Consider the following 23,614-nt stretch of genomic DNA (forward strand, 5'->3'; position numbering starts at 1 on the left):
TCCTTCTAAGCCACACACACTTTAGACCCATACCACACACAGCCTGGTTACCTGTATGAACTTTGACAACTTTCACATTGTCAGACTAGCAGCCAAAGTGCCAGACCATGAGTTTTAAACCTGCTCGCAGAAGCAGTACAGGGTGGCTATCAGAGCAGCTGGTGGAGCCTATATCACTAGCCATCAGAGAGGAGGTGGCAGCCCGGGGCAGCTGATGGCGCCTGTCCTGTCAGTCACTGAAGAGATGGGGAAAGTCTGCGGCAGCTGGCAGAGCCTTTGCCAACAGCTACTGAAGAGGAGGCTGCAGCCATTTCACCCAGAGAAGGCTGCTCAGGAAGGTACGTGGTGGGCAAGGGGTGGAAATGAAACCATCCACTCGTGAGACTGAGGGGAGGAGGAGAGAAAGCAGTCCACTAGTTGGGGTTAGAATGGGAAGTGAGTGAGAGTCATCAGCCACCAGGAGAGGTGGGGGTGGGAGGGGGGCGAGAGGAGAAGAAGAAGAGACAGCCCACCAGTGGAAGTGGGAAGGAGGTGAAACAACCCATCAGGGGAGGGGGCAATAGAGCCCCATGGTCCCCTTCCTTGCCCCTACCCTCTACCCTCCCTATCATCCTGCTCACTGGGTAAAATTATATGCTCAACATTGCAGGATAACCACAGCTCCCAACAAAATATATTGGAGGGAACAATGGTTGTGAACGCCCATGCAGGGGACCAATTTTCAATCAGGGAAATCTAGACGGGTAATTAAGTTATCCAGCTAAATCCCTTTGAAAATTGTCCTCAATACATTTAGAAAAGCCTAAGGGAAGCAGCTTTGTTTCTCTTTTAATGGAGGGTTTGTTTGTGCAGCACCGGAATGAATGCCTGGGTCAGGCCACATAAATCATTTTTGTCTTAGTAAAGGCAGCTTCAGAATCGCTGACTATTAAAGACTATTTTGAATATCTTATCACCACTTAGCAGCTGATTTGTTACCTGATTTTCTTTTGCATATAGTTTTTGAGGTAGCAGGAGCTGGAGAATTTCATTTCTTTTTAACTTTTCATATCCTGCCACACAAATACCTAAAACATTAAAGACGGAAATCAGTTATTATTGCATCAGATTAAAAAAAAAGCATTTTATGCAGAAGCACAGAACATTCGCTTGAAAATCTGTAGATTTAGGAGCAATGTGTGTGCATCCTTCTTCTTGAAGACATTCACAAAATAACAAACATAACTTATGTCAAGCAGATAAGTATCACCAAGTTTGCCCAGTTGCCCCTGCCTATCTACCAAAGAAACGGGAGGGTAGAGAGGAAGAGAGAAAGCAAATCAGAGAAGCGCAGTTGAGAATAAACAACACGACATTATTAAAAATGCATGTTAATAAAGAGTAACTCAATAATACGCCTGGACTTGACCACCACTACTCAAACATTGATTTTATTAATGAGTTTGTAACCTTACTTAATTGGCACCTGTTAAAATGTACGATAACCTACCTATACATACCTTATTTTGTGCCTATTTGTAAACCTTTGCGATGGTATATAACTTAGCGACGTATAGAAAAGTTTTAAATAAATAAATAAATACCAGAGGATATCTTCCAGCTGTCAACCACAAGAGCTTGACTATTCTAGTTGCGGCCATCACTCTTCCTTACCCTAACCCCCCTACCACTGCGCTAAGGATATCAATGAAAAGTCAGCCATTCAACTTGTCAGACTGCACTATTTTTCTCCTTCTCCCTAGCTGGGAGATGTCTGCACTATGAAACTGGACAGCTACCCCCCAACAGTTAGAATCTAAGGGCCTGATTTTAAAAAGCATTTACTCGAGTAAAAACCAGGTTTACTGGAGTAAATTCACTTTACTTGAGTAAGTGGATTTTTGAAAATTGCTACAATATATGCCATTGACTTGTCTTTAGGATTTACTCACATAAGTGCACTTTACTTGAGTAAATGGCTTTTGAAAATTGCTACAATAGTAACTACATTTACACATGTAACTCCTTTTGAAAATTACCCCCTAAGAATATATCAAATTCTTGCTGCCGTTTCTCATGGGTGAACCTTGCCTGCTCCTCTTGGGATTCTGCCACAGTCATACTGCCATTTTGCGCAAGCTGGTTTTGTCTTCTCCCCTTTTTGGCCCTCTACAGTTCCACATGGATTGAGCATATAGGTTTTCATAAAAGTCCACTCGAGTTCCTCCCCAATCCTTTTACTTATTACTACCCCAGTATTCGTCTACCACTGCCCTTTTGTATCTGTTTCAAGCATGCTTAAGTTCTGTCGTGGTTTTAGTTACTATTACAGGTCATCCCAGGCATCCACTACCCTTCTCAGTAAAAAAAATTCATTACCGCCTATTTCCTCTGAGCTTTCCTCCTTCCAAATTACACATCAAAGATTGGCAGCACCGAGGCAAAATGGTTCCATCACCTTGCAGGGGAGAATGCCCCAAGAACCTGAGCTCTAAGAGACCAAGTCAGAGTTTTAAGGTGAATTCTGGGGAAGTACTGAGAGCAGAAGTCACCTCTGCTGGTAAGTGAACAGGATTTGCGAGTACTGCTTTGTTGGGAAACTTTTGTGGCTTAAGGCTTGGGAGAGAAGAGAGAGAGAGACTGTGGGATAAATTGATTATTTCCGTGTCTTTTTGCCTTTAAAAGGTTAAAAGCTAGGTTATTTCTGAGTTTTTTTCCCCATCCACCCCAAGCACATTCTTTGATTTATTGACTTATCTCAATTAAGAGGAAAATTTTTCACAAGAGTCAATTAGGGGTTTAGATGAAACAAGGGAGTAACCCTGCCTTTATCAATAGATTAACTGCTATCTCTTTGCTGATCCGTGACAAACTAATATAAATATACCAAATAAATTTAAAGAACTCTACTTTAGATTAAGCATCTCTACTCCCTTAGCAACCTTAAATGACTAACAACTCATTAATATAAAGATGCAGACAGCAGACCAACAATGAGATGGCTGCTACCCAGTGTTTTGCACCGAGTGCCACATATATGATTTTCTATCAGTTGGTAAGAAGCTGTATGTGTACACCCAGTGCAAAGAGCTCCTGGCTCTCAGATAACAAGTATGATCTCTGGAGGCTAGAATGGCAGACCTAAAGGAAAAGAGGCAGACTCGGTCTGCTGAGAAAGTTGGCTCTTACATTGTCTTTTCCTGCAACGTGAGAGGCCGAGATCTCCAGGTTCTTATGGCCTGGATTGGCCACTGTTGGAAACAGGATGCTGGGCTTGATGGACCCTTGGTCTGACCCAGTATGGCATGTTATCTCCTGAAGATGCACTTCCATCCATTCCATGAGTTGAGTTATTTCCTGCGACACTTGCTGGCTCTTGGTTCTTCCCTGACAACTGATATAAGCCACTGTCGTTGCATTGTCTGACATTATTTGGATCACTCGACCCTGCAATCAGTCAACGAATCATAAGCATGCCAACCAGATGGCCTGGGCTTCCAGTTAATTGAAGCTCCAGAGAGACTCTTCTGTACTCCAGCGCTCTTACGCAGTCAACTCCTGACTGTGAGCCCCCCAAACCTGGAGGCTCACATCTGTCGTGAGTACTAGCCAGTCCAGGGATCGTAGGGAAACCCCCTTCCTTAGATAGTCTGCTTGGAACCACCACTACAGCTGTATGCTGGTCTCCACTGGCAGGTGAAGCCGAACTGAATAGTCTTGAGACTAAGGACTCCAATCAGCCAGCAAGGTATGCTGAAGAGGATGCATATGTGCCCTTGCCCACGGAACCACCTCTAGGGTGGCTGCCATCAACCCGAGCACTTGTAGATAAGACCACACCGTCGGGCGTATTGTTTCTATCAATAATTGCACCTGCACCATCAGCTTCTGAATGCGGCCTTCTGACAGGAATACCCTGCCTTGCTTCGTGTCGAACCAAACACCAAGAAACTCTACGGTCTGGGATGGCTGTAGATTGCTCTTGGCCAAGTTCACCACCCAACTAGTTCCTGTAGCAAGGAGATCACCTTGTGTGAGACCCAAAAGCTCTCCTTCAGACTCTTGGCACGAATCAGCCAATCGTCTAAGTACGGATGAACCTGAAAGCTATCATTTCTCAACACTGCTGAAACCACCACCATAACTTTGGAAAAAATTCTAGGCGTAGTGGCCAACCCAAAGGGCAGCACTCGAAACTGATAATATCATCCCAAACAGCAAAACGCAGAAACCGTTGATGCTCCAGGCGGATGGGAATATGAAGGTACACCTCTGACAAATCCAGACGTCAGAAACACCCCCAATTATACTGCCATTATCATTGAGCTCAAGGTCTCCATGCGAAAATGAGTCACCCACAAATGACGGTTGACTCCCTTGAGATCTAGGATGGGGCTAAAGGAATCCTCCTTGGGCACAACGAAATAAATGGAATATCTGCCCACATTTTCTTGAGATCTGGGCACTGGAACTACAGCCCGCTGGCTGAGGAGCTTTGACAACTTACAATCCACTGCTTGTCTCTTCTGCGGAGAGTTGCAGGGAGACACCATGAAGATGTCCCGAGGAACACTGAGAAACTCCAGAGTGTAACCATTTCTTATCATTTCCAGAACCCATTGGTCTGACGTGATCTCAACCCACCTCCGATAAAAAAAAAAAAAAAAAAGAGAGAGACAGCCCCCTATCTCCTGATCCCGGGGGTGGGTCAGCACACCTTCATTGAGAGGCTCGGGAAGGCACTACTACCAGAGCCTGCACCCCTTCTGGGTTGCCTGGGATAAAAGGGCTGAAACCTACCCAAATGGCGAGTCCTCTAGTCAGCTGCTCCTCTGTATGGTCGAAAGCATCTGAAACCTCAAGAACAACCTCTCACGCTGAAGGAGCATGGCGTCTGCATTTTATCTTCTAATAACCAAGGAACAAGAGGCTCGCCCCACTTATAGTACATTTTTTACAGCTCACACCCAAACAAGAGCGATCCTTTAAAGGGCAATTTCATAAGATTAGACTTTGAAATCGTACTGGCCGACCAATTCCTGAGCCATAGCTGATGCTTGGCACTATTACCGAAGCCATCCCTCTGGCCAAAGTGCAAACCAAGTCGCAGCCCGCATCTGCCAAAAAGGCAGCTACTGGTTCTATCACTACCCTGGAATTCACACCAGATCCATCAACTTCCAGAGAGAGAAGTAAACTGGAGTGAGCCACCAGGGAGCAACAGGAAGCTATCTGCAAATTCATTGCCATTGCTTCAAAGGCCTGCCTAAGGATGGCCTCAATTCTTTTATCTTGTGCATTCTTCAATGTTGCTCCTCCTTCTATGGGAATACCGTCCTCTTGGTGACGACACACACCAGCACATACACTTTCGGAAAGTGCAATTGCTCTCTTGCAGCCAGATCCAGGGGGGTGCAGCCCTTCCAAGGTTCGTCCCCCTTTAAAATTAGCTTCCGGGGCACCCCATTCAAGATCAATTAATTCTTGCATAGCCTCCAAAATAGGGAAGAAACAGGAGGCATTACGCAAAGAAATCAAAATGGGATCTTTCTTTGGTTCAGACATGGAATCAACCTCTGGTACCCCCATCATCTTCAAAGTCTGGGAAATCAAAGCAGACAACTTATCTCTATGAAAAAAACGCAACATAGTTCTTATGGCTCCAGCCCCTGAGGAATTTCCCCATCCTCCAAGAAGTAAGGATCGGCTTCATCATCTGTGCCCTCCGGGACCTTATTGCCATGACCCGCAGCAGAATTAGACGTACTTCGATGCTTACTCACCACACCAGGCACATGGGCAGCCTGCGATCCTGAGTTGTTAAGACTGGCTGAGGCCAATGACTGTGCCTGAAGAAAGGACTGCAATCCTTGAAAAAATTCCACCCAAGAAAAGGCAGAGGGGTCCATGCCAAAACCAGGGGGCATCGGTTCTGCGCCCATTTAACTACCTTCCCCCGCTGACGAACCAGTTAGGGGAGTCTCAATTCCAGGCGAAACCTCTGACAACTCTTTTCCATTCCCACATCATGCTGGGTAGGACTGGGCTTAGCAAAATCAGATGGAGATGTGTCTCTCTGAGCCTCCAAACAGTGCTGACACAAGTTAGAGGGGACGCCAGGCTGAGATGCTCAAATGTGGCAAGCAGCACTAAAGGTAAGATGCTTAGGCTTCTTTGCTACGAGCGCCATAGCTAACAGCATGCTCTAAACAAGCATCTGAGAACTGTGCGCCCAGCTGTGCTCGCAATAGGCGCTTATAAAAAATAGGCGCCTGCTGCAGTGAAAAACATGCAAAGTGTAGAGAACTCCAACCAGTTTAATACCAAGCATCACCAGGCATCATTATCAGCCCTGATCCGACTGTGGCGACCTGCGTGCATCAGACTGTCTCCGAAGTCTTTTTCCGCCTTTATCCGCTCTTTGCCATCGTGGTGCATGGTCCGGCTTTCCCAGCGTCGGTGCCATCTTGGGAACTTGAAAGGAGGCTGGGATATTCGCTTTATTAAAAGCCTCTAGCGCCTCTTCGATAGATTTGATCTTATAAGTCATTCCCTGCACTTGGAACATCAGTCCAAAGGGATATGTCCAGCGATACTTAATATTCTTAGCTCTCAAAGCGAGCGTAGCTTCCCGCAGATCATATCTTTTTTTTAGGGTAATTGGAGCAAGGTCCTGATAAATGAAGATATGATGATTGTTCCATGTTATGTCCTTCTGGGAGCATGAAATAGCAAGGATCTGTTCCTTCAGTGTGTAATTGTGGAAGTAGATTACAATGTCTCTTGGCCTTTGGTCCCGGCGGGGGCCTAGCGCTCTGTGAGCACGTTCCAGACTCACGGTAGGTGCTACAGGCTGTAGGTCATCCAAGGGCTCACGACCCAAGGAGAGCAGATGTTGGCAAATTTGTAGGGCCACCACCATTGCATTAGAATATTCTGGGCTATCCGGCACCCCGCGAAAGCGAAGATTATTCTGTCTACTCCGGTTCTCCAAGTCTTCCATTTTCTCCTGAAGGGCTGTAATTTCGGAATGATGTTGTAAAGACTGAGTCTGCAAATGATTTAATGCATCCCCCTGTGAATCCACCCGGTTTTCCACATCATCTACTCGGTTTCCTAATGCTGCCAGGTCCTCTTTAAGATCTGCAATGGAGGCCATAATGTCCAATTTATGCTGTTTGAGATCCCCCCATATCCATGAACCACTGACGAAGCTCAGCTCGGGTAATGGAAGCATCTGCTGAGGCAGCAGGCAAATCGGTGTCAGAGCCGATGAAAGCTGCCGAGTCCGCTTCGCCTCCCGCGGTGGGCCCTGCTGCATCGGCGCCATCTTGTTCGGGTGGCACAGGGATCGCCTCTTACCACATCAGAGGACATAAGGAATTCATTTACGGAGTTCTACTCTCAATTATACGCCAAGGATAATGCCATCAAAAATCTTTTTGAGTTGCACCTCCAGCTTTCTGTCCTGTATGTCTCGTAGAGCAGTAGCCCCCATGACCGGGATCGTCGATCTCTTCGTCACCGCGGAAACCGCCACATCCACCTTCGGGAGCCGGAGGTGTTCCAACGCATCCTCCGGGAGCGGGTAGAGCTTATCCATGGCCTTGCTGACCTTTAGGCCTAACTCCGGTATATCCCATTCCCGAAACAGGATATCCGTCGACGAAAAATGAAAAGGAAAAGCCACTGCTGGGCCCGTGAGACCCAACAGCACCGGGTCCATGTTGGCTTCCTGTCTGGCTACTACTGGCGGCGCGTCTATCCCCAGCTCCTGGAGAATGGCCGGAATAAGCGGGGACAGTTCTTCCCTGCGAAACAGTCGGACCACCTTAGGGTCATCCCCTTCCACGGCCTGCGCTCCTTTGCCTGCATTGGACTGTATGGGGTCGTCCCCTGTCACCCCTTGGGTCCCCGACGGGGGCTCCTCCGGGTAATCCTCATCCTCTTTCGAAGTGGACTCGCTGTCAGAGTCCTGCGGGGCACCCCTGAGAGGTCGCTTCCCTCTGGGTGGAGCCAGGGGAATATCTGAGGGATCCCTAGGCCTCCTCTTCGGGGGGTTGGACTGCGAAACCCCTCTAGATGCTTTTGCCCGACTGCGCTTGTGGCCTTTTATAATGAAGAAGTTTGCGCAACAAAAGCGCAAAATCATCCGAGAACTCCCCGGAGCCCGACGAGCCCTCATCGGCACTGGCGGCCCCGGGGAAGCCGGTTCCCCTCGGAATATCTCCCCCCCGCTGCAGGGAAAGCGCGGGAGGCAGGCCGGCATCCCCAGCCGGCTCCCGCGCGGTTTCACGGGCAGTGCCTAAAATGGCCGCCACTCCCGCGCTGAGCGGGAAGAGATCTGGAGGCCTGACCGACGCTGCACTATCACGCAGCGGCGATCGGACCGGCCGGGATCGGCTGCTCCGCCGTGCCCCGGAAGCCCCTTCGCCTCCCGGGACGCAAGCAGAGCACAGGCCCCTCCCTAGAAAGGCGCGCACGCGCCGAGCCGCAGGCCCGACAAGTCGAACCACGCGGCATTTGCGCGATCGCGGCGCGAAAGCAAGCAAATTAAAACTGAAAAGAAAAAAAAAATTACAACTCACCCCCCCGGCAATCGGCGACCCCCCCGAGACACCCCGAGACGGAGCTGCAAAGCAAAGGAGAGCCGGCGAACGCAAACAGCAGAAAACTTTTTTTTTTTCCCCCAACATGTCGCTGTCCTCTGTCCTGGGGCCCTGCTCCAGCGGGGGTGAGTGAACCGGGCTCCCCGGTGTCACCCCCGACGCTGCCACTCGACAAGCCGGGTCCTCAACCCTGGCAGCGGCCTCTACCAGGGGGGGATGGTCCCCTCAGAACCCCCCAACCCCCCTGGGAGGTAGGGCGGACGGGACTTCCTCACAGAAAAATTAAGAAACTAAAGCAAATGAAGAAAAATTCTAACCAGCGCTGACTAAAACACAAGAAAAAAACTTAAACCTGACTAACTATCAGTACCCAGGGCAGGCAGGGGCTGTGACTGCACCTGCACCATCTACTGGAGACAGAGTAAGACTGAGGGGCTGTGGCAGGCACATGGCCATATATGGCCGAGTCCGACAGATCTTGCTCTGTCTCCATCTACTGGTGCGGAGTCACAACCCAGGTGTCCTGGACTGATCCTGGTACGTACAGGGAAAGTGTAAATAACCGAGTCACATCTACTCGTTCAAGACCTCTCATGATCTTAAAGACCTCTATTATATCCCCCCTCAGTCGTCTCTTTTCCAAGCTGAAAAGCCCTAACCTCTTCAGCCTTTCCTCATAGGGGAGCTGTTCCATCCCCTTTATCATTTTGGTTGCCCTTCTCTGTACCTTCTCCATCACAACTATATCTTTTTTGAGATACGGCGACCAGAATTGTACACAGTATTCAAGGTGCGGTCTCACCATGGAGCGATACAGAGGCATTATGACATTTTCCGTTTTATTAACCATTCCCTTCCTAATAATTCCTAACATTCTGTTTGCTTTTTTGACTGCCACAGCACACTGAGCCGACGATTTCAATGTATTATCTACTATGACACCTAGATCTCTTTCTTGGGTGGTAGCTCCTAATATGGAACCTAACATCGTGTAACTACAGCAAGGGTTATTTTTCCCTATATGCAACACCTTGCACTTGTCCACATTAAATTTCATCTGCCATTTTGATGCCCAATCTTCCAGTCTTGCAAGGTCCTCCTGTAATGTATCACAGTCTGCTTGTGATTTAACTACTCTGAATAATTTTGTATCATCCACAAATTTGATAACGTCACTCGTCGTATTCCTTTCCAGATCATTGATATATATATATTGAAAAGCACCGGTCCAAGTACAGATCCCTGAGGCACTCCACTGTTTATCCTTTTCCACTGAGAAAATTGACCATTTAGTCCTACTCTCTGTTTCCTGTCTTTTAACCAGTTTGTAATCCACGAAAGGACATTGCGTCCTATCCCATGACTTTTTAGTTTTTGTAGAAGCCTCTCATGAGGGACTTTGTCAAACGCCTTCTGAAAATCCAAATACACTACATCTACCGGTTCACCTTTATCCACACATTTATTAACCCCTTCAAAAAAATGAAGCAGGTTTGTTAGGCAAGACTTCCCTTGGGTAAATCCATGTTGACTGTGTCCCATTAAATCATGTCTTTCTAGATGCTCTACAATTTTGATCATGAGGATAGTTTCCACTATTTTTCCCGGCACTGAAGTTAGGCTCACTGGTCTATAGTTACCCGGATCACCCCTGGAGCCCTTTTTAAATATTGGGGTTACATTGGCCACCCTCCAGTCTTCAGGTACAATGGATGGTTTTAATGATAGGTTACAAATTTTAACTAATAGATCGGCAATTTCATTTTTGAGTTCCTTTAGTACCCTAGGATGCATACCATCCGGTCCAGGTGACTTGCTACTCTTTAGTTTGTCAATCTGGCCTACAACATCTTCCAGGTTGACAGTGATTTCGTTCAGTTCGTCTGACTCATCACCCCTGAAAACCAACTCCGGAACTGGTATCTCCCCAACGTCCTCACTATTAAACACGGAAGCAAAGAATTCATTTAGTCTTTCTGCAATGGCCTTATCTTCCCTAAGAGCCCCTTTAACCCCTCGGTCATCTAATGGTCCAACCGACTCCCTCACAGGTTTCTTGCTTTGGATATATTTAAAAAAGTTTTTATTATGAGTTTTTGCCTCTATGGCCAACTTCATTTCAAATTCTCTCTTCGCTTGTTTTATCAATGTTTTACACTTAACTTGACAATGCTTATGTTTTATCCTATTTTCTTCAGATGGATCCTTCTTCCAATTTTTGAAGGATGATTTTTTGGTTAAAATAGCCTCTTTCACCTCACCTTTTAACCATGACGGTAATCGTTTTGCCTTCCTTCCACCTTTCTTAATGCGTGGAATACATATGGACTGTGCCTCTAGGATTGTATTTTTAAACAATGTCCAAGCCTGTTGAACACTTTTAACCTTTGCAGCTGCACCTTTCAGTTTTTTTCTGACTATTTTCCTCATTTTATCAAAGTTTCCCTTTTGAAAGTTTAGTGTTAGAGCTGCAGATTTACTTATTGTCCCCCTTCCAGTTATTAGTTTAAATTTGATCATGTTATGATCACTGTTGCCAAGTGGTCCCACCACCGTTACCTCTCTCACCAAATCCTGTGTTCCACTAAGAATTAAATCTAAAATAGCTCCCTCTCTTGTTGGTTCCTGAACCAATTGCTCCATGATACAATCATTTATTACATCCAGGAACTTTATATCTCTAGCAAGTCCTGATGTTACATTTACCCAGTCAATATTGGGGTAATTGAAATCTACTGTAAAACACGTTGTATGAACAATATTTCTAAAGTTAACGTGTGTTCTTTTATTACAATAATTCACTTACTGCATTATTATGGACCATCATACCACCCGTGACATGCATGCATTTGATGCCTGTATTTTCAGTCACATTGGGTCATCTTTAATCATCGGTCCTGTAAAATTTAAATTTAAATGCAAGCATTCGTTTGTGCTTTTTTTAGTTTTTTTTAACTTTTTTTGTAATATAATTAGTATGTGGAAACAGTGAAATTTTCATACAAGTCCTGCTCAGATACCTTTGCTGGGCATGTGTGGGCAATACGCTTTGCCGCTGACAAATGAGTCCTGCTTAGGTACTTCTATAAGCGTTTCGAAAACAATGCACTTGCCTCCTTGTTTTTCAAATATCAGCGCTGCCGCGCTGTTGTCAAGGTCCTGTTTCGCCGCAAGGGTGTCTCCCGTTCGTTGTATACTAGTGCCGCGGTGCTGCCGCACAGATCGGGGCTGAGCGCCGTTGCACTGAATCACCGAAGTCCAAGTCCGACGTATGTTTCGCAGTGATTGCTGCTTCAGGGACTAGAATAATACTTTTGAGAAATGCGTTTTAAATTCCACATCTGTGATATTTCCGAGCTTCACACCATGTCCTTATTCTGGCCATGTCCTTATTCCGAGCTTCACACCATGTCTAAGGACATGGCGTGAAGCTCGGAATATCGGAAATATTCCGAAATATCGGAAATATCGGGAATATCGGGAATATCGGAAATATCGGAAATATTCCAAGTTTTTTTTCCTTGTTGATTGTAACTCCAAGTTTTTTTTCCTTGTTGATTGTAACTTTTGACTTATTCCTTTTTCCTTGTTATCTATTATTAACCAGAATTGTTACCTTAGTTTTACCCTTGTTAAAATGTAAACCGATCCGATATGGTTATCTACTATGAAGGTCGGTATAAAAAACTGTTAAATAAATAAATAAATAAATCACAGATGTGGAATTTAAAATGCATTTCTCAAAAGTATTATTCTAGTCCCTGAAGCAGCAATCACTGCGAAACATACGTCGGACTTGGACTTCGGTGATTCAGTGCAACGGCACTCAGCCCCGATCTGTGCGGCAGCACCGTGGCACTAGTATACAACGAACGGGAGACACCCGTGCGGCGAAACAGGACCTCGACAACAGCGCGGCAGCGCTGATATTTGAAAAACAAGGAGGCAAGTGCATTGTTTTCGAAACGCTTATAGAAGTACTTAAGCAGGACTCATTTGTCAGCGGCAAAGCGTATTGTCCACACATGCCCAGCAGAGGTATCTGAGCAGGACTTGTATGAAAATTTCACTGTTTCCACATACTAATTATATTACAAAAAAAGTTTAAAAAAACTAAAAAAAGCACAAACGAATGCTTGCATTTAAATTTAAATTTTACAGGACCGATGATTAAAGATGACCCAATGTGACTGAAAATACAGGCATCAAATGCATGCATGTCACGGGTGGTATGATGGTCCATAATAATGCAGTAAGTGAATTATTGTCATAAAAGAACACACGTTAACTTTAGAAATATTGTTCATACAATGTGTTTTACAGTAGTGTTTACCTCATCATTGTATTTTGTATGAGATTTTGGATATTTTTGGTGGATCTTATTGGTAATTGAAATCTCCCATTATTATTGCACTGCCAAATTGGTTTGCTTCCCTGATTTCTCTTAGCATTTTAGAAATACTTTAGAAATACACTGCCATTTGGAAAGATCTCTTTTAATAGAAGCTGATGTGGACATTGTGGAAGTTTTAATAGTAATTCCAGCTTTACATAGAATTGTAGCAGCTTTGTCAGAGTAATCCTCTTGTGCATTAGAAAATTCAACTGAATGTCCTTCCCAGTTGAGGGATCCCAAGAATCTGGCCTGCACCAGTACCGCTTCCTTAACTGGAAAATTATGGAAGCATGCTACAATGTCTCTAGAGAGATTCTTTTTAGGAGCTCTAAGAGATCTATATGCATAGTCCGTCAATCTCTACTTCCCCTACTAAGGATTCACCAACAGCAAAAATTGCTCTGCAGCAATCCACATAGTCAAATGATTCTGGAATCCCAGTAAATCTAGTAGTGTTTCTGTGTGTTATATTTTCAAGATCTACCAATTTCTCCAACAGTTCCTAGTTAGCCTGCAGAAGATCCTGCACTGACTTCTGCAAGTGCAACATTGATTCAGCTTGCTCTTCTACTATCGTTTCAGCTTCCTCCACCCATCTCCCAATGTTTGTTGTATCTCCCTACAGCTCAACAACCATCTCCAAAATCTCCTCCTTCACCGTGAAAATGTCCTACTGGTGAGTTTGGTGCATGAAACACACTTCCTATGCTTAAGCCAAGCTCCTCTCCGGCTACAACACCAAGCCCATCAGCCAACTCTGAGGCACCATCTGCCACCATGTATTTCAACTCCTCTACGAGGGTGACATCCCCCGAGGAGAGAAAGCGGTTTTAAGTTCATTGTTTTCCTCCTCAAAGACATGGGGAGCTGTAAGGCCAGCAACTTTCTCTTTCTTCTTGATTTCCATCTATTTTAATATTATTTTAGCACTATTTTATCATTTTTATGAGGTTAATTTTCATTGCTTTTATTTTATATGTCATTTTTATTTTATTGTAAAAACTTTGTTCAATATTTTTATTGTAAAAACAGTATATAAATAATTCTAAATAAATAAATATGAAACACTTGGGTTTGGGGGATTATGAAGCAAGCTGCCATTCAGAACAACAGACATCACTTCGTCTTGTGGCTACAATTTCTGATGCGACATTGACAGCAACTGTCCAGGAGTGATCCAGCAATTGGAGCAATAGACAACGATTCAGGAAATATCCTGGGAGATAAACACAAGATTCTCCTCTGCCACCCTCTGTAGGACTTAAGTCACTTTACCACCGTGTGATGCTTGGACCTAGTTCAAAAGAAACTATTTATCTTTATCTGGTTTTCCAGATAAACACATTTTACAAAATGCAAGTCCATTAAGGCTGGCAGACACCATCTTTTGAGCGAAAGCTATATTTTCAAACTTAGAAATAAACCCACCACAAAAACATGCAGGTCTGCTAAACCCCTTTTGTGTGCAGTAGCATGTGCCTTAATACAAGGATATTAACAGAAACATGGGGGTAATCTGCATGGAGCGGCAGTTACTACCATAAAAAGTTTGCTGGGCAGACTGAATGGACCATTTGGTCTTTTTCTGCATCATTACTATGTTACTATTAAATGTCATAAGGTACGAGGTTTTTTTTTGTTTTGTTTTTTTACCAGTACAGCAGTGATCACTCCGTTTTAGAAATTGTAAACACAACTATAGCAGGCAGCATCACTGTGGCGCACTGAGAAAGAGGCAACAGAAGTTCTCCCTAAAAGGAACTCCTACTCCAGCCTACACCACCACATTAATAAGTATCCTTGTCCAGAAAATGCAGCCTGCCACAGTACATTCTGAAGCAGCAGGAATCATTGATACACAATGCTGGCAGATGCAAGATCATCCATCTTAGAAAGATGAAAGGAACATGTGCTCCTGAGTATTCTGCCTGTTTGCTTCCTCTCACCCTGACTTTGTACATAAAAGCCAAGCTGGGACAAGGGATTGCAATCATCTTTTAGAAACTGAAAATGTGTGCCCTACGGTATGGGTTAAATTCTTGAATAGGGTGAAAAATACTCTATGAAGCATTCCTCATGTTGAACAAAAAAGTCCCATGATTAATAAATCAGATAATTATTTCTGAAAATTCCACTAGTAGTCAATTTATGGAAGGTTACTGTGGGCTCATATCCTGAAAATAAACTGCCCTTTCCTTTCTCACAGAATCTGCCCTCACCTCAGATACAAAACATCCTCTATTTGAAAACTGGTATGCATCTTACTTTTTTCTCCTGTCCACTCAATGACTCTGGTGGGATCCTGGAGTTCAAACACATGCAGATCTTTATATCTGAGAAAATAAATTATATAAGAGCTGTGAAAATATGCAACTGTAAAAAAAAAAACAAAAAACCAACAACATGGACTTATTGAAAAGCTGCATACGTACACAGCAAAATACAGAACACAGGAGATAGTGTTTATAGCACTCAATTTTTAACCATATGGAGTCAAGAACAGAACCCTTCCCTGGCCCCTCCCCCCAAAACAAATCTCAAATTCGCACTCTTACATTGCATAGTTTGTCTTATGAACAGTACTAGACACAGGTCGTTTCAAAAATTTTAATTTTTCAGAATTATAACTACCATTGCTTCTTCAGCTACAAAACAATTTGTGGGGAAATAAAAGAAAATTATTACTTACCTGCTAATTTTCGTTCCTGTAGTACCATGGATCAGTCCAGACAGTGGTTATGTCCCCAATCCAGCAGATGGAGTCAGCCCAAAGCTTCGAGGGGGCGTCACCATAAATACTACTACCCCCTCTGCAGGAGTTCAGTATCGAGTATATCAAAGCCCGAGTAAACCGAAACCCCCTGCTTGGATCAAGTTGAAACAGGACGGCAACAATAAGCCGCTGAGTGATAACTGAGTAAACTGAAAAACCGACCCACCAACGGGTGGTCGGACACGAACATAGCGTGTCAACCTCCAAGGGAGTAAACAGTGACAGGGAAAACTGGAAACACGTAACAACAACAACAACAGCAGTAAGTGCACTACTGTAAAAAGGAGACACAGCTGAACAGACTCAGCATCCACATACAGTCGAGCAGGAGTAGGCCCTAGGACCCAAAACGCGGTGGGCGTCTGGACTGATCCATGGTACTACAGGAACGAAAATTAGCAGGTAAGTAATAATTTTCTTTCCCTGTACGTACCTGGATCAGTCCAGACAGTGGGATGTACCCAAGCTTCCCTAACCCGGGTGGGATCCTGCGAGACCTGCTCGTAGGACCTGTTCGCCAAAATGTCCCTGGACGGACGAGGCGAGATGTAGTCTATAGTGTCTCGAGAACGTGTGCAACGATTTCCAGGTGGCCGCTCTACAGATTTCTTGCGAAGACACCGAGCGACTCTCTGCCCAGGAGGCCGCCTGAGCGCGTGTCGAGTGTGCTACGATGCCGGGTGGGGGAATCCGCCCCACCCCAATATAGGAGGCGGCAATGCCGGCCTTCAGCCATCTGGCAATAGTCGTCTTCGAAGCCTGAGATCCCTTGCGGGGACCGGACCAAAGGACGAAGAGATGGTCAGAAGTCCGGAAATCATTCGTAGCCTCCAGGTAGAGCCTCAGGGTGCGCTTGACGTCAAGGAGACGAAGAGACCGCGGCTCCGACGAAGAGAACGATGGAAGTTCCACCGTCTGATTCACGTGGAACGCAGACACCACCTTCGGAAGGAAGGAGGGGACAGTGCGAAGTGAAACACCCGAATCAGAGAACCTGAGATAAGGTTCCCTACACGACAGGGCCTGTAGCTCCGAAATACGCCGAGCGGAGCAGATGGCCACTAGGAACACCGCCTTGAGGGTGAGATCCTTGATCGTCGCATTCCGCAGCGGTTCAAACGGAGGTCCTGACATAGCGCGTAGTACCAGATTGAGACTCCACGAGGGACAAGGATCGCGCAGTGGAGGCCGCAAATGCTTGACCCCCTTGAGGAAACGGGCGATGTCCGGATGTCGCCACAGAGCTCCTCCGTCACGCAGGAGAGAGCCAAGAGCGGCCACTTGAACCCGAAGCGAGTTGTAGGCGAGCCCCTTGTCCACCCCTGCTTGCAGGAACTGGAGGATCTGAGGAACAGACGCTTCCGAGGGTCTTGTGTTCAGGCCGGTACACCACAGCTCGAACACCTTCCAGACCCGCACATAGGCCACCGACGTTGAGGTCTTCCGAGACCGCAGCAGCGTGGATACTACCGCCTCCGGGTATCCCCGTCGTCGGAGGCGACGCCTCTCAAAAGCCAGGCCGCAAGACAGAAGAGTTCTGCCTGGTCGAAAAATACTGGTCCCTGGTGGAGGAGTCGGGGAAGATGTCCCAACCGTATGGGCCCGTCGATTACTAGGTGGAGAAGGTCCGCGAACCAAGGACGTCTCGGCCACTCTGGCGCGACGAAGATGACAGTCCCCCGATGAACCTCTATCCGTCGTAGTAGCCTTCCCACCAGTGGCCACGGGGGGGAACGCGTATATAGAAGTAGCTCGGCCGGCCACGGGAGCGCTAGGGCATCGACGCCCTCCGCCCCCCGTTCTCTCCGGCGACTGAAGAAACGAGGCGCCTTGGTGTTTTGAGCGGATGCCATAAGATCCAGGTGGGGAGGACCCCACCGCCGAACGATCAGCTGCATGGCCTCGTCGGAGAGGGCCCACTCTCCGGGATCCAGGAGCTGGCGACTGAGGAAATCCGCCTGGACGTTGTCCACTCCCGCTATGTGCGAGGCCGCCAGTCGGGCCAGGTGTCGTTCCGCCCACTGCATCAACATCTCTGCCTCGAGCGCGACCTGCGGGCTGCGGGTTCCGCCCTGTCGGTTGATATAGGCCACCGTGGTCGCGTTGTCCGACAAGACTCTGACTTCCCGATTCCGAAGGAGTGGCAGGAAGTGAAGAAGAGCCAGCCTGACCGCTCGGGTCTCCAGACGATTGATGGACCACGTCGACTCCTCCGCGGACCACGTCCCCTGCGTGGCGCTGCGGTCGCAGACTGCCCCCCAGCCTACGAGACTGGCGTCGGTGGTTACCACTACCCAATTCGGAAGGTCGAGGGACATGCCTCGAGCCAGATTCTCCGGGACCATCCACCAGTCCAGGCTGGTCCGTGCAACCTGGGGCAGCGGGAGTATCACCTGGTAGTCCTGCGAAAGTGGCTTCCAGCGGGATAGAAGTGCCCTTTGTAGAGGCCGGAGGCGCGCAAAGGCCCAGGGAACCATGTCGATGGTGGAACCCATCACCCCCAGGAGCTGTAGATAGTCCCAGGAAGTGGGCGCTGGTAATGCAGAGAACCGCTGTATGTGCTCCCGCAGGGCGTGCGCCTTGTCCTGCCGCAGAAAAAACCGCCCCCAGACGGGTGTCGAAGGTCGCCCCCAAGAAATCCAAGCGCTGCGAAGGCACGAGGGAGCTCTTGGAGAAGTTCACCACCCATCCTAGGGACTGCAGAAACTCTATTACCCTGGCCACTGCCGCCTGGCCATGCCGGAAGGACTTCGCCCGTATGAGCCAGTCGTCCAAGTAAGGATGAACTAGAATACCCTCCTTCCGAAGGGCAGCCGCCACAACTACCATGATCTTGGTAAAGGTACGTGGGGCCGTTGCTAGGCCGAACGGAAGCGCCACGAATTGGAAATGCTGGTCCAGGATCTTGAACCGGAGAAGGCAATGGTGTTCTTGGCGAATGGGGATATGAAGGTAGGCCTCCGTCAGATCCAAGGAGGCCAAAAACTCCCCTCGGTGTACCGCCGCGATCACCGAACGCAGCGTTTCCATGCGGAACCGGATCACTCTGAGGGATTTGTTGACTTCCTTCAAGTCCAGTATGGGGCGGAAGGAGCCGTCTTTCTTTGGTACCACGAAGTAGATGGAATAGTGGCCCGAGCCCACCTCTCCGGAGGGTACGGGCACAATGGCGCCTATCTCCCACAGTCTGTCCAGCGTCGCCTGCACCGCCTCTCGCTTGATGGCCGAGCCGCAGGGCGAGAAGATGAATCGACCCTTCGGAGCGCGGACAAGTTCCAAAGCGTAGCCGCGTCCTATGGTGTCCAAGACCCACTGGTCCGAGGTGATCCGTGCCCACTCCTCGTAAAAGAACGCCAGCCGCCCCCCCAATCTTGGGGACGGCGGAGTGGGCGAGCTGAACATCATTGAGAGGACTTTGGCGAAGGTTGTCCCGCCGTGGAAGCGGGGCGCGCGGGGCGGCGCCCGCGAAAGGAGCGAGACCAGGGCTGAGACCTGGGGGCAGAGGGCCGAGCCGCCGCCGGCCTATAACTCCTATAGCGCCTTTGCGCTCTGGCTCTGGTCCGAGAGGACGAAAACGCCCTGCTGGAGCGATATCTGTCTTCCGGCAGGCGATGGACCGCGTTTTCCCCCAGAGACTTGATAATCTGGTCCAGATCCTCGCCGAACAGGAATTTACCCCTGAATGGCAGGGAACCCAGACTTGACTTGGAGGACGTGTCCGCCGCCCAGTTGCGGAGCCATAGAAGTCGACGTGCCGCCACCACCGAGGCCATGGAGCGGGCAAGGACCCGAAACAGATCATAGGAAGCGTCTGCCCCGTATGCCACCGCAACTTCCAGTCTATCCGCCTGGGCGGCTTCTTCGGGTGGCAACACCTGAGACGTGAGCAGTAGCTGCACCCAGAGAAGACTGGCTCGCTGGGCAAGCGAGCTGCACATCGCAGCCCGCAGCCCCACTGCGGAGACCTCGAAGACCCGCTTGAGGAAGACTTCCAACTTGCGATCCTGCGTATCCCTTAACGCTGCTCCACCTGTCACCGGAATGGTCGTCCTCTTCGTGACCGCTGACACCGCGGAGTCCACTCTGGGTACCTTGATGAGATCCAGAAAATCTTCCGGCAGCGGATATAGCCGTTCCATGGCGCGGCTACCCTTCAGAGCGGCTTCCGGGGTATCCCATTCCCTGGTGAGCAACTGCAGGAACGACTCATGAATGGGAAAGGCCCGAGCCCTCGGGCGAAGGGCTGCCAGCACCGGGTCTCCCTTCTTCGAGGAGGTGACTACAGCGGGCGCGACGGGAGCTGGCCGGTCCGGCGGGGGATCAAGGTCCAATCCCTGAATGATCTGTGGGATCAGGTCATCCAGCTCGTCCCGCTGGAAGAGGCGCAGGGTGCGTGGGTCCTCACCCTCAGACGTGGAGTCCCCTTGGCCCGCCGCCGCGGGGTCCGACCCAGGGGAGGCTGGTGGCGACCCAGGCCCCCCCGAGCCCACGGGGAGCCGTGGTTGGCTGGGGAGCTGTGGGGCCCCCACACCCGCCGGGGCGGGGGGGGCCGGATAGGCGGACGAAGGTCGCGGGAGCTTGGGTGGAGGCGGATCTGCGGGCGCAGCCAGGTCCTGCAGGTAGGCTGTATGCATCAGCCGTATGAACTCCGGCGAAAATCCCGGCCTAGTCGGGGGGGCCTCCGCGGGTGGGGGCCCCGAGGGACCCTGCCCCCGCGGGCCTTCCTCCGGGTCTGTCTCCGGCACTAACCTCGGGGGAGAGCCCTCTGAAGCCACCTCGTCCCCCTGCGCTGCCTGGGCTCCTTCAGGGTGCAGCGTATGTAAGATGGCCGCCGTTCCCGCCATGAATGGGGGAGGGGCCAGCCCGCGCCGCCCGGGTAAGGCTGTCATGGAGGCCCGATGTGTGAGGGGCCGAGAGGTGCCTTCTCCACCGGGAAGGCATCGAGCACAAATTCCCTCCCTTGAAACGCGCGATCCAGGTTCCCCACAGGCCGAGCAACGCGCCGGCCGCGGCATCTGGAGCGCAAGGGGAACAGCCCCCGACAGCCCAGAACGCCTTGAAAAACCCGGGGGGGGGCCGCGAAACGGATCGCCGCTGCGGGGGGGCCCGGGTGGCCTGCGCTACCCGCCCAAAAATAGAAACGGCGCCGCGGGGGGGCCCTCCTGGCCGCACGACCCGCCGGTGATGAGCAGCCCTCTCCCCGGTGCAGCCCACGTGGAGCCGCAAAATGGCCGCGGGAGAGGGTGAAGACGCGAGGAGGCCGGAGCACCGGCAGCCGCGTGTAACCTAGCTGCAAAGGAAGGGGGAGAAGAAAATCACACTTACCCCGCAGCAGCCCCGGACAGCGCCGGTAAATAGAGAAAGGAGAGACAGAGCACAAAACAGAAGCCACGCCTCCCCAATCAATCAATTAACCTAATTAATTTTTTTTTTTTTTTTTTGTAACACAACTTGATCCAACCAAACAAACAAACTCAATAAAGCCTCCAACCAAGGGAAGCAAAAGAACAAAGGAACAAGAGAATCGGGAGCAAGCCCAGATTCCACTACTCGCATCTGCTGGAGTCAGAAGATACTGAACTCCTGCAGAGGGGGTAGTAGTATTTATGGTGACGCCCCCTCGAAGCTTTGGGCTGACTCCATCTGCTGGATTGGGGACATAACCACTGTCTGGACTGATCCAGGTACGTACAGGGAACTGATTGATATGGAGAGGAAGTCTAGGAAGAGTATTTCAACAGAAAGCACACCCTCTTTCCTCTTATCTAAATGTTCTAAGTGTTTATAAGGAATAAATCTTAACTAAAGGAAGTATTCCTTCAAGATGCTGCAGTCATATGGTAATAGCTGGTGGCAAGGGATAAATTTACAGAAATTATTTTTAGCAAAAAGAGGAAATAGTCAATTATAGAAAAGGAAGGATAGGGTTCATTAAAGAGAGTAGTGTTCATCTTGGAGGTTCTAGCCGGTGATCTCTTTCATTAGCCAACTAGAACCCCCAGAATGAAAATTGCACCCCTGAGGTGGATAAATTTAGCCCCCTAGTTTCACCAGTATACTATGTTGATGCTAATAATATAAAATGCTGCTTTACAACAGACTGTAATGTTGGGCAAGTCTTCCCCTGAAGGGCGGAATATAAATCAAATAAACTAACTTGGACTGAAGTAAGAATATCATTTACACTCCCCCAAAGAAGCTAGGATACAGACATGTCTCTATCATGCCAAAAACTGACATGACATTCAACTCAGGTGTGCTTGAATAAATTAAACTTGGCCTTGTTTGCGGGTCTTTATTAGACTGTAAACTCCAGGGCACAAGGACTGTCTAGCACCGCATATGTCTGATAATGCTGTGGAAATTATTAGTGGCAAGTTTATAAGTACTACATCTGTTTATAATGAAATACACACTAACTGATCAGATGTAAGTGTACCTGTCATATAGCCCCTATTAATGAGTCTCTTCAAGAATCCTGCGCGCTTACTATTGTTTTTATACGGGTTATTAATGTATTATTTCCTGCCTATTATTTCAGAGCCTCATATTCTCGGGCACTGAAAAGGCTGAGGAAACAGCCACGGTATTTAGTTGCAACCACACCCTGAGGTTGTGGGGGGGAGGGCCTGTAGTACTATACATATTTGTCTAATATTATGGTGCACTGCCCCATTCCATTCAACGCCTTTGGAGAGACTTGTGGGTCTCAGCCGCGAAAATACGAGCACAAGACGACAAAAAAAAAAAAAAAGCCATCATCTTATTACTGCTCCTATCCCCGGGCCGCCGCCGCCGCCGCCGCCACTCACAGCCTGATGGACTCAATGAGCCACTCGTCCTCCCACTCCCCGTCCGCCATAGCGCGTGGCTCTCCGCTCTCAAACCCCGCTGCGTCACTTCCGGGGGAGCGGAAGGCGCCTCCCTCTCTCTACCGCCACAGCGCGAGGCTCGCGAGCGAGCAGACCGTTAGGTTATTAATCTGTTTTTTTAAACGTTCGAAACTGGACCAAAAAAAAACAAACCAAAAACAGGCGGGAAGCAAATGCATGGAGATTAGCCCAGTCCCACAGAGCTTGCAGCGTTTTTTTTGTGGTGGCTTCAGCCTGCTTGTCTGTCTCTTCTCGTCTGTACCGATAGCCAGGTCTTCCATGTCATTTACCCAGGCTCGTATGGTGCTCCTCCTCACTGGATAGTGGATACTGTTCTTATTTCTCCTTAGCAAAATCCTCGTGTCATTTGCTTACTACGACAAGTATGGGGGACACAGATTTTTAATAACTGCACGAAAACTAACAACTAAATAAGTAATGCAGCCCTTGCATTTTGCTCATTGTTGCGGTTTCTAACATTTAAAAACACTTTCGTTTTATATTTTGCATATTTAGCAAAATATATTTATTTATGGTTTTTATATACCGATCTTCTTACATTATATGTAAATCAAATCGGTTTACAGAGAACAGTTGACTAAGCTTGCTTGTGGGCAATTACATATAACAAAGAACTTTTTTGAGTAACATATTGTATAACTTTTTGAGTAACATTTAAACATAAGAGCAAAAAATACATGGCTAAACATAAGAACAAAATATACATGGCACAACAAAGTCTTATATGTCTAAATCCAAGGGGGGAGAGAAGAATAGAGGGAGGGGGATGGAGGGGTTATATAGTTGGAGCGGAGAGGATGTAAAAAGACTAGCCAACCATCCACCCTCCCGCTTAAAACAAATGGTGGGGCTTTCCCTGGCCCCCACTTACCCATTCTTTGGTGCTTCGAAAGGGCAGGAGCGATGCCCACTTTTTCCTGCCCTGTCTGGTGCGCTTTCACAATGGTGGCGCAGTTCCTCCTGG

At 48.3% G+C, this 23,614-nt stretch overlaps 1 protein-coding gene across 1 annotated transcript in view; it reads right to left on the reverse strand.

Annotated features, from left to right (window-relative positions):
• WDR73 (WD repeat domain 73) overlaps window positions 1-22,704 on the reverse strand; it is a 94,690-nt gene extending 71,986 nt beyond the window's left edge. The window contains exons 1-3 of the mRNA XM_029602101.1: window positions 22,570-22,704; window positions 15,250-15,317; window positions 979-1,067 (exon numbers count right to left, since the gene is read on the reverse strand). Of these exons, the coding sequence (XP_029457961.1) occupies window positions 979-1,067; window positions 15,250-15,317; window positions 22,570-22,619 (207 nt within the window). The 5' untranslated portion in view covers window positions 22,620-22,704. The remainder of the gene's footprint in view (window positions 1-978; window positions 1,068-15,249; window positions 15,318-22,569) is intronic.
• Between the last annotated feature and the right edge of the window lie 910 nt (window positions 22,705-23,614).

Source organism: Rhinatrema bivittatum, chromosome 5, assembly GCF_901001135.1.
Source record: "Rhinatrema bivittatum chromosome 5, aRhiBiv1.1, whole genome shotgun sequence".
In the NCBI taxonomy this organism is placed as follows: domain Eukaryota; kingdom Metazoa; phylum Chordata; class Amphibia; order Gymnophiona; family Rhinatrematidae; genus Rhinatrema; species Rhinatrema bivittatum.